Genomic DNA, 16,346 nt, shown 5'->3' on the forward strand with positions numbered 1-16,346 from the left:
CACACACACACAAACTTGTGCTAATGTAATTGATTTTCTAAACACTTCCATACTTTACGGTCACTGTCAAATGAAAACTTACTCAGATAGGTTGGAGGCTGATGTCAAATGAGGTAGAATTACTTCTGTCTGCACCCACTGCCGTGCACAACTCTTTAAAAGTCCACTCAAATGTTGTTGCTGGAAAAGTTTTTCCTCAGTCAATCTTGGCGAGCGATGGCCCCTAAGATTCTTTATTCATTGCTTTGTTGTATGTTCTACTTTCATTCTTTGATTTCATTCATTCTTTTCTTTAGAGATTTGTGCAGCACAGTCTACCCAGTCTGAGAGAGGGAACCTAGGTCCCTGAGATTTATTGCTTTATTGAGATGCACTTTTTAATGGAAGCAGAATCCATCACTCATTCTCACAGCTCAAGTGCATCCCAGCCTTTCTTCAGATACAACTGACTTTGCACCACTGGTAATAGAAAATGGAATGAAAACATAAAACAGTAACAGATTCCACCATTTCTTTTTACTCGGCAATTTTAATTATATTAAATATTAACAATAAGGACACAGTGGACAAAAAATAGTTCTCATATGAAGAAAGAAATGTGAGGGTGGGGGGGAAAGAAAAATACTTTGGGTAAACATATACAGCAAAGCATACCGACCGCCAGTTAGTCCTTTAAAAGAAGTCCTTGTCAGAGAGATAAAATTTAAATTCTAAACTTTAAAGAAGGATCAAGCAAACTCTGAAGAGTTTCTTTTTCTTCTTCCACATCCGTGTGGGTGGATTATTTCTAATAAATTGGTGGACTAACTGGTCAGGGGTTCACAGCACGTGTCTACCCGAGAGTTTTGTACACTTAAGACATACATGGGGACCTGAAGAGGAAAAAGCAGTTTTAACAGATTATCATCGTTCACTTTCTGGAGCAAAAGGCTGAAGCAGGGAGAGAGAAAGTAGAATGGCCTTCACACTTATTAAAACTATCACATTTGCTTTCTGGCGTGTAACCAATAGTAACCTCTAATTACCTCTCGTTTATGTAAAACCAAAAACAAAAAAACAGTTTTTGTTATATTTTAATCTTCTGTGTGACAGCAAACAACACATTTGACCCCTGTTGTCAATAGTGATCATATGAGAACACAAACTGTTCGTGACAAATCACTAATTTATGTACAATTATTCATTCAAAAAGAAAAAAACAAAACAGGATTTAAATACAATAAGCACATTGAAGAGCTAGGACAGCATAAAAACTCTTTAATTCAATAAAATTCTAACAAGGACAGTTTTATTATTACTGTAATGTCCGTTGTGGTTATTATCTTCACTAATATCTTTATTTATTAGTGCCAAGAAACTTCTTATTAAACTGCTCCTATGGTGATAAACAGATAAATAAGGCAAAAATACCCAAAACAATAAATTACTGCACAACAAATGTTTGTAGTGTCTTAAATCCACAACATGCTGCTAGGTGAAAAGAAAAAGATATTTAGAGGTACCACTTTTGCTGATTCTAGTTTCCTAACAGTTTATTCTTTTAATCTGAAAAGGTAAAATGTCTTCACATAAGACAGGCCCACGCCACATTTCAACTGCTGTCTTGTGTTTTCAGGCATTGACATATGACATTAAACAGCAGAGTACCTCTGTGGCAAGTTTTAAATTCAAACACAGTGGAAATGAGCGCAGCTGTGTGTGGAAAAAAATAACACCTGAGTGGGCAGTGGAAACGGCTTTAAACACTCTCCTAAGACGTTTCACATGCCCTCAGCTAAATTATGATGCATGCATAGATGAGGGATGTAAATAGAATTTCTTAAGAGGTCAGCCAGCGACAAAACATTGTTCCCCTCCACCTGTAAACAAACCGAGCAGGGAGTGTTTAGATCGCATTACAGCTGCGGTTTTTCAGTCCCGAGTCCTCAGGAGCCATATTACTGCCGCCTGTCTATCCTACCAGGTAGTTAATTGCATTTACCATGTGTAAAATTACTTCCCAACTAGGAAACTGGAATGAAAATCGGCAGCGCCGCGGGTCCCAAAGCTCAGGACTGAATGCCACTGCAACAGAGTCTGTAACAGACACGCTGTATGACAATACAAGCTGGGCTAGAGGAGCGAGCTAGAGTGGAGAGACCAGGGGTGCGACAGAGGGGCAAGGAGGATGAAAGGAACAGAGAAATAAAAGCAGCTACAGATCACATGCTTCACGAGAGGGACGGAGGAGAATAAGCAGATTGCATACATGACAAAATAAGAAAATATGTAGAAGGTTGGAAAAAAAAGGAGAAGAAAAAAAAACAGACAGGAAGGAGAGTTGTAGCTTCCATGGCTGGGAGCAGAGCTGCCATCCTTTAGGCTTTTCTTCACCTCTACCAGCCCCTTGACTCATGAGGTGTACATTACAACACACACATGATTTATACAGCTACCCTACAGCCTGGTGCTGGGACAGGAACAGACAAGGTCAAGAACTTCTCTGAAATCTGTAGACGCTGGGAGCGGTGAACTAACCGTCTGCACTCGGCAGATGTGCAGGCTCCCACCGCCCGGCTAACATTAGAATATTTGTGTACTCCAAACCTGTCGGGAGTGGCAGGGCTGTTTGATAAGTCTTGCCGGCAGAGCAAATATATGCACCAGCGGCAGACGGAACAGGTCGTTATGCAGTGCAGTTGTAAAAAGTTTCATCACTTATTAAAAATTACATGTCTTGTCCCCAAACTGTGAATAATGTATGACTCAGCAGGTCAAGGAGGTTTCAATTAATATCAATTTCAAAACAAAATGTGTGTGTCGCATTGTTCAAAACAGCTAAACTGCCGTTATACCAAAAATGCCATCTCATTAGGTCAGTTCTTTAAAGTGTAAGCAACAGAACTGAGATCAGGAAGATCTAACAAGGGCTGCGTATCAGAGGAAAAACCCGGTGCTCGTGCTTCTGACAAATGAGTTTGTAAAACTGATTTTTGTTTCTTTCCTTTCTTCACTTGATCAAGTATATACACTTCAACACCACATTTGTTTCCTTATCTGCTTCTCTAAAAAATAATCAGACTGTTTGATTCCATCAGTGATGTAGTTTTTCTTCCTGAATCCCCAAAAACTGAGAAAGCACCAGTAAGTTTAATACCCAGCCCTGAAGAAGACTTGAAGGGTTTCATTCCAAAAACTGACACCTTCTTCCCTCTCATTATTTGAAGAAATGCATCAAATCGCTTGTGCCAAATTGAAAAACCGTGCTCTGCTTGAAGACCTCGCTGGGATTTTGCGAACTTTATATAGGTGTCATATTGTTCATGTCGCAGGCATCTCGTTTTTAAATGAAACCCTTCATTTCAGCTTTTGCACTCTACTAATCTAACATTGTAGGTACATGTTGATTCTTGTATATAATGCAAGTAATATCGCAGCATGGTATTTGCACAAAAACAACAGTGGTCCAGATTGAAGCACAGAGTAAATCTAATTATTTATGTGAGCAGAAGGAGGGACGTTTCTTTCTATACAAACGGGGCTCTTATTGGTTATGATTCACTTCTTTAAACACCGACATCAATCTCCACACCAAGAAATTGTTATGAAAAGACTTTAAAAAGTCGCCCCAATCCCGGTTTTGTTGCGGTACAAAATGCTCACCTGTATCGCTTCATAAATCTTAGAAAGCATGCAGTAAAAGGGTCGCATCTGTTCGTCTAAACATGTTCCTTAATCTGGACCTTAAGTGGACGTCACGCAATGAGGATTTGATCTGATGCAGGATTTGGCAATGTGAGAATATATATATATATATATATATACTTAGAAGCGCAATTCATGGCAAGTCCCATAGTTCCTTAAGCAGCAGATGGTTTTCACTTTTTAAAAAAAAAAAAAGGTTAGATAAATGGATAAAAAATACAATCTCAACAATGCACACATCTCATCTCTGTTCGCGTTCACCACCCTCTTATGTGTGCAGATAGTGAAGCGGAGATATCACAGATGATGTCTCTGTGTGAGGAGTGTGTATTTTAATGTGTGCATGACAAGATTTGCGTATGTGTGCATGGATTTGAGGTTGTGAGTTTGTGTGCACTTTGTGTGTCTGTGGGCGTAAGCACATCTAAACTGTCAGCATGACACAACGTGGGAGGTCTGACAGACGGGTGAGTGCCTTTTTCATACTCACAGCTAGATGTGTGTGTGTGTGCGCGTGTGTGTGTGTGTGTGTGCACTTGTAGCTAAGTGTTTGTTTATCAGAGCAAATTTATGAACAAAATGTCAGCAAAGGGCTCGTCTGGATTGCAAAGAGAGACAAATGTGATTGTAAGCGCGCACGGTTCGTGATTCAGGGCGATACTGAGGCAGTGAAACATGGACAACTCGTACTGAAGGAGCAGCAGTTTTGCTTTTAAGCCACTATGTTGTCACTTAGGTTGATGATATGGCTGCTTATAGGTGGAATAGTGTGACTGTGTGCTCTCAACTGTCTCTCTGTGTCAGAGCTTGCAGTTCGGCAGTATGTAGGGAATGTTGGAGGAAGACATTTTTGCGACTGTAGCTATGCAGAGACAGCGGGCCTCGAGGTGGTTGTCCCAAACGGCCGGTAAACGTGGAGGATGAGGAGGAAGAAGAGGAGATGGAGGAAGGAGTAGGAGGCGGAGGGGAGACTTGCTCAGATGAAGAGATGCTAGCAGAGGGGCTCCCTCTGCTCACAAGACTGTGGAGACTTGAAGAAGCACTGGCCCCGACTGCACGAGGGATCTGGCTGGGGGGATGGTGATCTCCTCCTCCTGCTCCTCCTCCTCTCCTCCCTCCACCTGGCAGACTTGCTCCTCCTCCTCCTCCTGGAGTTAAGGACTCTGCAGAAGAAGAGGATACCCCCTCCAGTAGCTTGGAGGACAGTGATGTAACTGGAGAATGAGTACCGGCCACCGAATTGGACACTGGGCATTGATTCTGACTGAGGCCCAGGTGTGAAACTTGGAGCTGGGCAGGTGTGGTAGACGAGCTTTGGGCCGATGCTGCAGAAGTGGCAGAGGACAGGTTAGAGGAGCCTGGAGCCAGGTATAGAACAGGGTTACGGGCCACCGACTGCGCCAAGACCCCCTGGTGATGGCGCTCCTCCCTGGCAGTGTGCCGCTCAGAAGCAGGAGGCCGGCTATGCAGAGGTGGATAGTGTTGTGGGAAGTGCTGGTTAGAGAGGTCCCCTACGAGTGCACCCCGTACCACCCTTCGGTCCCTTGGGGCCAGACTGGTGCTGCTGCTGTTGCCGAGTCCTGACCACCGGCCTGGATGATTGATCTGAGAGAGAAGCAGAAAAAAAGGGAAAGAGCAGAAGTTAAACAGACTTTATAATTTACTCTGTCAGGGAACGTGTGATGTGAATCTGCCATTTTCCAAAAATTATTTACTGAGCATGTCTCGAGTGCAAAGGAGAAGCAGCGAGTAAAAACACAGACAGACAGAGACAAATAGTGAGTCAGGGAACACGAGACAAGGAGAGTGCTGCTGTGTGCTCAGTATAGATTGTTAATTGGGTGACATTTGGCGAATGATGTCTTTGGGTTCCTGCAGCTTCATCTAATTGTTTCTAAACGAACCGGAACCCTGCTCACTAAAAAAAGTGAAGAACAGACTCACAAATACCACTGAGAGACACGCACACATTAGCACACAAACAGGACGCGGTAACGTGTGGACGCATGGAGATATCCACTCGAGGTATGTGCAAATCCCCACTCACGAAGCAATGTGGTGCCATTGTCTTTCTATATCACACGTACACACACACACACACACACACACACACACACACACACACACACACACACACACAAGCTCAATGGGGAAGATGGCACATAAAGTTAGATGGCAGAAACAGAAGCCACCTGTTTTCTTTCACACTCCACTGCAGCCCCTTATGCAACATATCTCATCACTGCCCCCTTCTTTCTCTCTGAAACTCTCTCTCTCACACACACATTACTAAAATAACACTGGGACTAAGTGCGCAATGTTCACTATAGAAATGCAATCTCATCCGACACTGAACCTCAGGAGAAAGTAAGCAGAGTTGACATTTGCCAACACGATGGTTGTGTGTGTGTGTGTGTTTTTCCTGTGTATGGCATGCATATGCATGAGCGTGTGCACGTGCGCACGTATGCCTGCGCAACATGACGTGCATGTGCTTTCCTCATATTTCCACGCAACCATACACGCAAATTAACACTAAAAGAAATGTAATTACTGCGCCGAGGTTGTCGACAGGAATTTGGGGTGAAAGGTAGAAATGCAATTAGCCAGAACATAGCTAACCGAATAAATGCGGTATAACAATGGAAACGCTAATTCAATGAAACAGTTTTCATTCATGAGCTAATACGGCCTGAAATGAAATTTAAAAAAATTAAGGTGGAGAGAAAGTGGAGTAATTTCTAAGAAAGTGAGAAGATGGAGGTCCGTGTTACAAATTGTGCTTATTAGGCCGCTGTTGGTTATAGAGTATAGAACGAAAGAATGAGTAAAAACTGTGAAATGAGGAGTCTGTGTAGGTTTATAGCTGTGTCTTAGCAAACTCCAGCCAAATTAAAATGTAAGTCCTTAATCAAATTTAGGAGATGATCGTAATCTAAATGTACTATTATGATTCTTACACACGCTGGGGCAAAAAGTAACACATGCCAAAGGCCACTCACCAGCACTGTCAACACAAAGCCTTTCAGGTCAGTCCCACTGTCCTATTTTCCAGCACTGACATGCATCGACGATCCAGCAGAGCAGCAATTTTAATCAAATTTACTCCCCACACATTTGACCACTGTGTGTCCACAGTGTGCCATTGGTGTCAATTTACATCCAATAAAGCAAAAGTGTGTGATTTTCACTAAAATAACATATTATTGTAGTGCTGATGTCAACTCAAATACAAATTAAGGCACTGGCTTTACTAAAAGCACATGTTGGGTCATTAGTTTAAAAAATCCAAACCTTTTAGCACATGGTACATACATTTAATGAGTATTTAGAGAGACATAATTAATGAAGTAGCCCTTTTATAACAGCAAAAAAAATGAAATAGCCCTGATTACAATATGTTGTTGGAAATTTCAGCTGGTGAAATGGCATGTGAAAGCCTCCAGCTACTGAACATCACCAGATTTTTAATATCTTACTTACTAAGGTGCTATATCTAGCTTCTTTTTTAAATTTCAAAGTATTCTATGAGGATTTAGTTGTGACTGTGCTTGGCACTAATTTAGTCTGAGGGGGTGTAGAGTATGATGTGGGTTAAATATGATAAGAAAACAAATTCCTGAGGGGGGAAAACTGAACAAAACTGAAGTCGACCTTTCTTTGAACGTGTTTGTTCTTGCTACTGATTTTCAACACTGGAACTTGAAGATAATGTAAAGTGAATTTCTTTCCTTTTTTGGTTTTAATAATAATTTAATTTTACTGGCATATACATAACAAATGTGACACAGCCACTGAATAGATGGGATGCTTGAAAACAAACAGCATGTAAAAATGTGAAAAGCCTTAAATCACACATTTCAATCACAGTTTGTCTTTCGTACTGACTACTCTCCTGAGCTTGGTTCTGCTGGAGGTTTCTTCCTCTTAAAAAGGAGTTTTTCCTTCCCACTGTTGCCAAATGATTGCTTATAGTGGGTTCTTGGGGTTTTGTCTCAATTATCTTAAGGCACTTTACCTTAAAATACAAAGCATCTTGAGGCAAGTGTTGTGAGTTGGGGCTATATAAATCAAACTGAATTGAATTAAATCACTATATTAAATGAAAGCAGTACAAACCAATAACAAACAATAGATTTTGTCAGTTTCAGTTGATTTTTTTCAACAACTTTCAATTAAATTCTGGGGAAAGAGTCACAGCTTGATAAAAAATGTTGACTACAAAAAGACTGTTACACTCTTAATCTGTCCATGCGGCCTGTCTCTAATGCTTGTAATGCTCCACCTACAGTATACAGAAACATAAAAGCAGTAGCTGACAGACTCACTGGGTTCAGAAATCAAAAATTGGAACTGAAGCCAAGCAATCTCCATTTTAACGGTTCCGTCTATATGCTTTCATGTCCAATGGTGAAAAAAAAACTACAACAACGCTCAGACAAAATGTCAGACGCTGTCATTGTCTATACAACTTACTTAAAGAGCTTTGGGAGTGGATCGCAGCTTTCTAATGGGCTTTAATGGGTGGATAAATAGTACAAGACTCCTTGTGAATTCCTTGATCTAATTAAGAGTGAGAATTTTCATTCCAGCCAAATTTTCTACACGGGGCGCTGTGAAAAACATGAGGGAATTGCAACAGCGTTGAATCTCTACTGTGGTGTTGCAGGTTTATGTGGGACGACTTAATTAGGGCTAAATCGCCAATCTTATAAAAAAAAATCTGTAGTGTTATTCCACCCTCAGTCATTTGAGAAAACAACAGAAGGTAAAGCGAGAACAGTAAGATACAAATTGGCAGGCAACTTTAAAGGAAATAATTACCAGGCACAGTACAAGAGTTAGTTGTAGAGACATATGCTCTCTATCAAAGAGACTTTTCTTATCCAAATTAGAAGGACAGATACTTTAGAGATAATCAATGACAATGACTCAAATAAAAGCAAACTGGTAAAAGTTGGCTGTATGTGAGTGTACAGGAGGGACATGCATGGGGGGGAAAGGTCAAGCAAAAAAGTAAACAAAAGGAAGGAAAGGGAAGAAATGAGAAGGTGATTGAAAACAGAGATAAAGAAAAATGAGACCAAAAGTCGAGTGGACAGGAAAGCGCACAGAGAAAGTGAACAGGATAGATTTACAAACTCAGGTGTCCTTTCTCAAGTACACGCTCTGCGGCAAGCAGGCTGCCTCTTTGCCACTGACAGAACAGCCTGTGTGCGCGCAAACACTCTGGAGAGTCTCTCTTTCACACACTGTCCTAAAAATACACATACATACACCCACACGCACACGTACACTAGTCATTGGTAAATCAGAGTGATTTAAAGGGGGCCCTCTCCTGCGGGCTCGGTTTTTATTGGGCAGTGAAGAATGGAGCAATGTTGTAAGGGCCAAGTTTGCATAAAAGACTTCCTTAAAACCCTAAAACAACCCTATACAATGTTTGCTATCTCCTGTCTTGGTAATTTTTATATTGGGAGAAGAGCCAGCGCGGGAGATTTATTTTATGACTTTTGCTTGCCTTGCAGCGCAGCAAAGTAAAAGCTAAATTCAGGTGTAACACAGGCCCAATGTGAGGAAAATACTCCCATGTAATTGCCATCAATCACACACCACGGCCCAGTATCCCGACACCCACACGCCTAACTCTAATGAAGGTCCAGGGGGATGAAATGCATCGGACCCCAAAACTTTGCAGCTTGAGATAAGAGAGGCAAAACTTTGTCACTGTGATTTCTGTATATTCTGTGACACCCACATACTTTGAACAAAGTAATCCTGTGGTTCTTTGGATGTGTGAAACGCTGGGGTGTTTGGTACAGATACAAAAACAGTGCAGTACACCCACATAGATGGTACTCTAAATCCTATTTAGACTATAACCAAATACATTCTCCAATTGTGATGCAGTAGCCGAAACCATCCAACCTTTCCTGTGCTGCATGCTCGACAGTCTCATATATATTTGCTTGAATATTTATGTCCAGCGTGATGGAAAAGTAGAGTTGGAAACGTGCAAAAAACAGTAAAATGGATCCTTATTATGGGATTTTAGAAAGCGAAATAAAGTGCACCGAGGCTTACAACAAACCAGTCCTCATGCACTAACAGTACTACCCACAGGTTTACAACCATGTTTGAAAGTGGAGTAGTAATAGAAGCAGGTCAGACAAGCTGAGAAACATGATGTCAGCACTCGTGAAATCCCACAAAGCCCTAACTAGCATTTCCTATGCCCTGATAGAAATATTGAATATTCACAGACAAGGTGTGTGCAAGAAAAGTCTCCGCGGGCACTTTGCTGGATAAATAATCAACAATCAAACGAGGGGTGAAACTAAGCCTGGGCTGGTGTCTCAAGGCCATAGCCTACCTTTACTTTGAAGATGCTGGTTTTCATCAATACACACCCCCCTAAGGAGGTGAATCTCTTGCACAGCTTGTAGCGGCAAGAGAAAGCCTTGCTTTCCCTCACTCAGATTAGTCTTCTTTCTTTGTCTCACCTCTGATCCTCGTCTCTCTGCACCAGTTCTCTATACAACTTTACCAATTTCGAACTGCTCACTCGCTCTGCAGCTCACCTCTCTTGAACTTTTATTCAAAAGATGGGCAGTAAATCCACATAATCATAGCAGTAAGAACAGCAGTGGACATGGCAAAACGAGTAAATAAGATTTTATAGGTATATCGCTTTCGTTGAAATTAGTTCAGACGAATCATAAAACAAGAATGGAATTTTTCTGTTGTTGGAGTCTTTTAATTAAGCTATAAGTTTTAACAGTTGAACATTTAATAGGTTTACCCAGCATTTGACTCTTTGCCAGTGCCTGCTCAGGCCCACGTTTCAGTTTAATTTCTCATTCAGTGAATGCTAATGCTTTCAACTGTGCGATTATTTGCATTTTGGAGGTTACCTCTCTGACAGCTTGCTCTGGACTGCTGGCAAAATACACAGAGTTTGTGGACCATCCCAGGATGCATGATAATAACCGCCAAATATGCTCTCTTTCCACGCATTGCTATTCTTTACTTGTCTCTCACCTTTTGTCCCCCCTCTTGACCTCCCTTCTTCTCTTATTTCTCACCTTATTACCCACTCTGTCCTTTCTTTTGTCCCTTCTTTTCTCTCTTTCTTTTGTTATGTAACTTGCTGGTTAAGAGTGCCAGTGGCAGCCAGGCTGAATAGGACTTGACAGCCGGAGGACTGATGGTTTGCTACAGCAGTCTGGAGACCACAGCGACAGAGAGAGATTGGAGGTAGGAAAAGTTTTCTCCCCCTTCTAGGTGGTGACAGTTAGGGTGGGTATGGGGCTGAGATGATGAAGAAAGATGGAGAATAAGAGGGGACTAAAGTTGAGCTGTCACTCCAACCCACACTGCAGCACACTGCCAACCAGTTGGCTGAATGTCACATCCTGGACCTTCCCAACAGAGGCGCATACTGAGAGGCAGACCACTAATGTGATGCACTGCACAGCTAATCGGCTCACAGTGCCACCAATCTTCAATGCCGTCACAGTGCTTTTGTAAAATTATCGACTTTAGGCTGATGTTATATTGAGTAACAGCATCCCGACACACTGCAGCCCATATCAAAGAGGGTTGTCTGTCGGTAACTTGATAAATATTTAGATTTACAATATCTTAGGCAGGGCAGCTTCACTGCATATCAGTGTGGCTGAAGGCCTGAATATATTACAGTGTCTAAAGCTTAGTCATCAGTTGCCTATTTTGCAAATTTGGGAAAGAAAACAAACTTGGCTTCAGGGAAAAGTTGCAACTTGTAACCATATCTGAATGCCCCATAAACCATTACAAGTACACAACTACTAGCTTGATGCCTCTGTAATATTCAAGATTGTCTGTCCACTGGCTTGCTTGTCATTATTATAGTGTTAATGCACACAAAGAAAGTTTGCTTATCTGATCTAAAAAATTGATGTTAATCAGCTGGAGAGAGCAGGAGTAGCCATAAACCGTTTAAAGCAACTAGAAACATTGATAGAAATGCTACAGAGAGAGAAACTTTTCATGAATGAACCAATTGGATGGATTTTTAGATTCGTTTGTTTATGGTGTTGTTAGGAAATGCCGCTGCTTGTAATAGTTGACTGACTGACATTATGTGTTGCCTGGCAACAGAAGGGCTCATCTCACTGATTAAGTGATCGGGATCACTGCGGGGAATGGGACCATCAACATTCACATCAGTTTAAAGACCTCCGATGTGATCACGGTCAAATACTGGAGTTGCTGAACAAGCGTCTGATCAGTGATTCTATGTCACTACTTATGATTGTGGGTGTTGAAAAGTGCATAGCGCTAGGTCTTCAAATTCCTCTCAGGGCAAAAAAAGAAAAAAGAAGCGGGTTGGCGAGTACCGAAGCCAGTACCATGCTGCGGACAGGAGGCCTAATGAGGTTTCTTGAGCAGCTCTGATAGGCACGGATGCTGAGAGTCTGGCATTGCTCATCAACCACCATCTCCAACAGGTCTGTGCGTGCAGGCACATAGGCATGTGTCTTGCGTGTGTGTGTGTAATCATGGCAAAACTCATCGACCACCAGCATGTGCCAATATGCTTGGTGAACACTGCCCAGAACCACAAGCAAGAGGAGTGGGATGTAAAAGCAAAGGGAGTGAACAAGTAAAGATGAGGGGAGGAAACGAGTGAGGGGGAAAAGTGGGGGTGAAGAAATGAAAATGAAACAGTGAAGTGGACTGAAAGGGTAGAGTGGAGGAGATGTAGAGGGGAAACGAGGACAAAAATGTGCGAGGAAAAGGTAAAAGACAAAGATAGAATAAGGAGCTAAAATATGGAGAAAAAAGGGGTCATAGAAAAAAGGGGATGACACAGTGCTAAAACAGGTGGTGAAACAACAAAGGAACAGAGAAGAGGCCAAAGTGTAGATGGGTCAGATGGATGAGAGGTACTCTAGGGGACAAAGTGAGAATAAAAGGTGCCAGCACTGACCCAAAGTTACAGAAGACAATTGAGATAATTAGGAAATGCAGAGACATGGTCAATGTTAGAACAGTGGCATCGATATGAGGCAAGAAAGCAACGTGGTGGAGCAGAACATTCACTCCTCAACAGGAATTATGTGTGAATGCCAATTTCTAGTTCCCATTGGTATCCACACAAATAAAAGGCTTTATTTCCCAATGAAATGCTTCAGTAAAAGTCATAAAGGCTAGTCCGTGTACACCAACACCTCAACATATATCATGTGGTGGTAAGTAGTGGTTTTAGTCTAAACAAGAGCACAATTATATTTGAAATAATTGCTGGGGCATGCATGCTCGTCATGTGCTGCTGCTATTAATTGTGGCTCAGGGAGGATTATTTTGTTACCTTTTTGGTTGCAAGCAAAAAAAAACAACCAAAAAATCCACTACCGACTGATTTTTAGTTTCTCTCCTGTATATGAAAGTATCTCTCCTTATGCTCTCCAGTTGGATTGATTGCTGCACTTGGCTGCCCCCTCCGGGTGTCAACATGGTCCCCCCTGATGCTGTCTAATTATTGCAGAGACTGTGATCTATGCACCATTACTCTGTGCCTAATACGTTCCTGTAAGCTGTCACTACTGCTCACTCTGTAAGTGCACAATACTTACTGACTGTGTACTTCGCTGTCAGTGCTAACCCACTATTCCCAAACTGCATTTCACTGAACTTCTATCCGGTTGTCAAACTAAGTTGACAGCATTGCATTACCAGGGGCTTTCCTCAAAATGAGGATCCCTGGCCATACCTAAAGCTGGACTCTTGGCAGTGTCCCTTCTGTTGGCCCCTCGCTGAGACCTGGCAGAAGACCTGGGATTATTCCACCTTAATCAGGCTAGCACTGTAGGCTTATCATTCTTCCATCAGTCTCACCCTCGAGGCTGCGGGGGTGTGAAAGCTGTACTGTCTTCCTATATGCCCAAGGCTTGTACTGTTACCCTTAAAGAGCCTGCGTGCATGGCGATTAATCACTACACATTTCATTGCACTGCTCAGTAAGCTCTGTAAGCGTTTAAACTTGGCTATTTCACACCCTTACATCCGCACAAGAAGCATCTTCAGGACGGCAGATTTAAATTCTCAAAATGTCATCAGGCTAGAATATTTCCTCCTCCGGCCAAATCACACAGACATAAACACCTATCTGCCTAAATGCTCACTTATATGTCATTTCCTGCAGCATGTACAGAGCATCCATCCTCTCCCAGTTCCACTCAACAGTCACTGGATCAAAAGAGCATTAGTGCTGCTTCAATTACATATACTATCAACCTATTTGGCAACGCTGGCAATGCTTCGATTTAGCATAAAAGCAAAGCGTCTCTCTTCTTTTACTCCAATAATGTAATTTATGCATTGGAGACCTGGCAAAGTGGTTGGTTTTAATTTTTCCAGGAGTCATTTATCAATGACTCATTGTGCATGTGATGAATGTAGACAAACAGAAATATGAGTTCTAAAGTCTGCAATAAAGAATGGTGGCTTGACAGCTTAGCAGAATAGATCAAAGAGTGACAGTAAGGAAAATAATGAAGACTGTAATAATGACAGTGTGCTGAGGACTGTCAGAGCGATACATCATGTGGGAGAACTTAGCGGTGGTGCTGAAAGTGTGTGAGTCTGGACATCTTTACAGAGATGTGCACCTTTATAAATATTGTGTGAGGCTGCAGAGTGGCCTGCAACACAATTGTGGGCAGTAATGGAGTATGAAGATGATGGCAGAGGTGTGCACCAAGCCACACTCACACAAACACACACACACACACACACCCTCCCACCCTTCTGTCAGTTGCTGCTGCTGCTGAGTTCCTTTCCCAGTTTCTCATCTTGCTCTGTGTGACAACCCAGGTGGGCTGAAAGAATACAGGAAATCGGAACGGTGAGGGTGAGGGGGAAAAATGATGGATGAAGAGAATTCCAAACAGGAAGAAGAAACAGGTAGATTTTCCATTAAATGTCTGGGAGGCCTGATGATAACAGTGCATCTGCCACCTGTGTCATCACGTTGAAAACAACTGACTGCCCTGCTGCTCCCACACTCCACTCGATGAGAGAGAAGGAAAAAGGAGGGCAATCAAGCGTTCTCCCATCACATATTTACAAAGGTTATTTAGCTACTTATCACATTTGCCAAAAAATGCAGAATAAGGAGGCAGATTATTAGCACGCGGAGCTTCAAAGGATAATAAAAGCTTTATAACTGTGCAGTGAACACCCGTGCTTTTTTTGATTGTTAAAGACAGATGCCACAGACTGGCGTACTGTGCCTGACGAGCTGGAGCAGCCACACGCTGGCAGAGAACCAAATATTGTTTCACTGGCAGATGTGGGAATGTGGCCACACCGACAGGAAAGTAAATAATTAATGCTACCGATTTTTGAGAAGAGATTTGTGGTAGAAATTTGCGTCTGCAAAGGAACTCTTAGCAGGATAAGCGGAGCAGAATTGCAATTCCAGAGCTCCTGGAAAGAATCCAGAAAGACATAATTTTTCCAAATGAGACACATTTTCCAAATGAGGTTGGGCACAGAAAATGAGTTTGCAAAAGTTATTTTGTTCTAATTATGTTTTAATGAACTATTTTTGTTCTGAATAATTGAATCTTTTCTCCTATAAAAGCCACAGAGATCATTAGCCTACATTCTACATTGGTGTTGTCATTGTTTCTGCACCGTGTCCCATTTTTAGTCTTGTTATCAGCAGATACATTAAAAGGCACTATTTAAATCACTACCCATTCCATAGCAGTTAGACCAACCAGCCTCACTGGGAAGATTATCTGCAGGGAGCCACAGTACACCAACCCTAAATTTGAGGAAAACAAGAGCTGAATTTGAAGCAGCCAGAAAACATAAAATGCACTCTATTTATACAAATGTGAAAAGACCGAGCACAAAAATAAATAAATACATTTTAAAAATTGCACCGTTTATTTGCTGCCTCAAAAAATGCCATTTGGCTCAGAAATAACCTTATTTAAAAAGAAAATGGAAACAGAGCTATATTTTAGAAATATCTGCAAAACTGAAGGAAGCTGACAGCTGGATGGTTAATCAATTTATTATCGCATATCAAATATCTCAGTGGATACAAAGAAAAAGTGAGGGGAGACGACTGAGAGAAGGAAAACACATGTGGCCTTCAGTGACTCCTGGTGTTCATGTATTAATCGTGAAAGTTCTGCATTAGATTTGTGCAATCGTGAGTCTGCGCTGTGGAGGCTAAGTATGTTTGCCGGTTTGTGCATCAGAAAAAGGTCCTGTCATATCGCTCTGAGTACCTGAGGGCCTCAAATCCAACACTGTACGTCTCTCCTTACTTATTAAACATAAGGAGAAAGAGCAGCAAAGAGAACACAGAATGAGGAAAGAGGCAGAGGGACGACACAAGCAGAGGACAATAGAGGACTTGAAAGGGAATGGCTGTCCGTGAATACAACATTACTGGTGTAAGAAAAAGAACAAAGGAATGAAAGGACAGAGATTCATTCTGTGATTAATTATCCTCATTGTATTCTCAAAAAGCGCTGAGGAAAGAGAACCAGAGGCACGCACAGAGACACCGACTGACATACACAAACACACAATCGAGCAAAGTTTGAACAACAGTGTTTCTGAAAGGTCGTTAGATTCCCCTGAAGTTATGAGGA

The 16,346-nt window shown here is 41.9% G+C and overlaps 1 protein-coding gene across 5 annotated transcripts in view; it reads right to left on the reverse strand.

Annotated features, from left to right (window-relative positions):
* Nucleotides 1-497: 497 nt before the first annotated feature.
* Nucleotides 498-16,346, reverse strand: part of ccser1 (coiled-coil serine-rich protein 1) — a 126,520-nt gene continuing 110,671 nt past the window's right edge. For 2 of the 5 annotated variants that reach the window (XM_005916140.2, XM_005916139.3), the window contains exon 11: nt 498-5,289. In XM_005916140.2, coding sequence (XP_005916202.1) covers nt 4,468-5,289 — 822 coding nt within the window. In that variant the 3' untranslated portion in view covers nt 498-4,467. The remainder of the gene's footprint in view (nt 5,290-16,346) is intronic. The other 3 variants (XM_042218330.1, XM_005916142.3, XM_042218332.1) reach the window with 3 other exon arrangements.

This window comes from Haplochromis burtoni, unplaced genomic scaffold (genome assembly GCF_018398535.1).
Source record: "Haplochromis burtoni strain Fernald_Lab_line unplaced genomic scaffold, NCSU_Asbu1 Contig_18, whole genome shotgun sequence".
Classification (NCBI taxonomy): Eukaryota; Metazoa; Chordata; class Actinopteri; order Cichliformes; family Cichlidae; genus Haplochromis; species Haplochromis burtoni.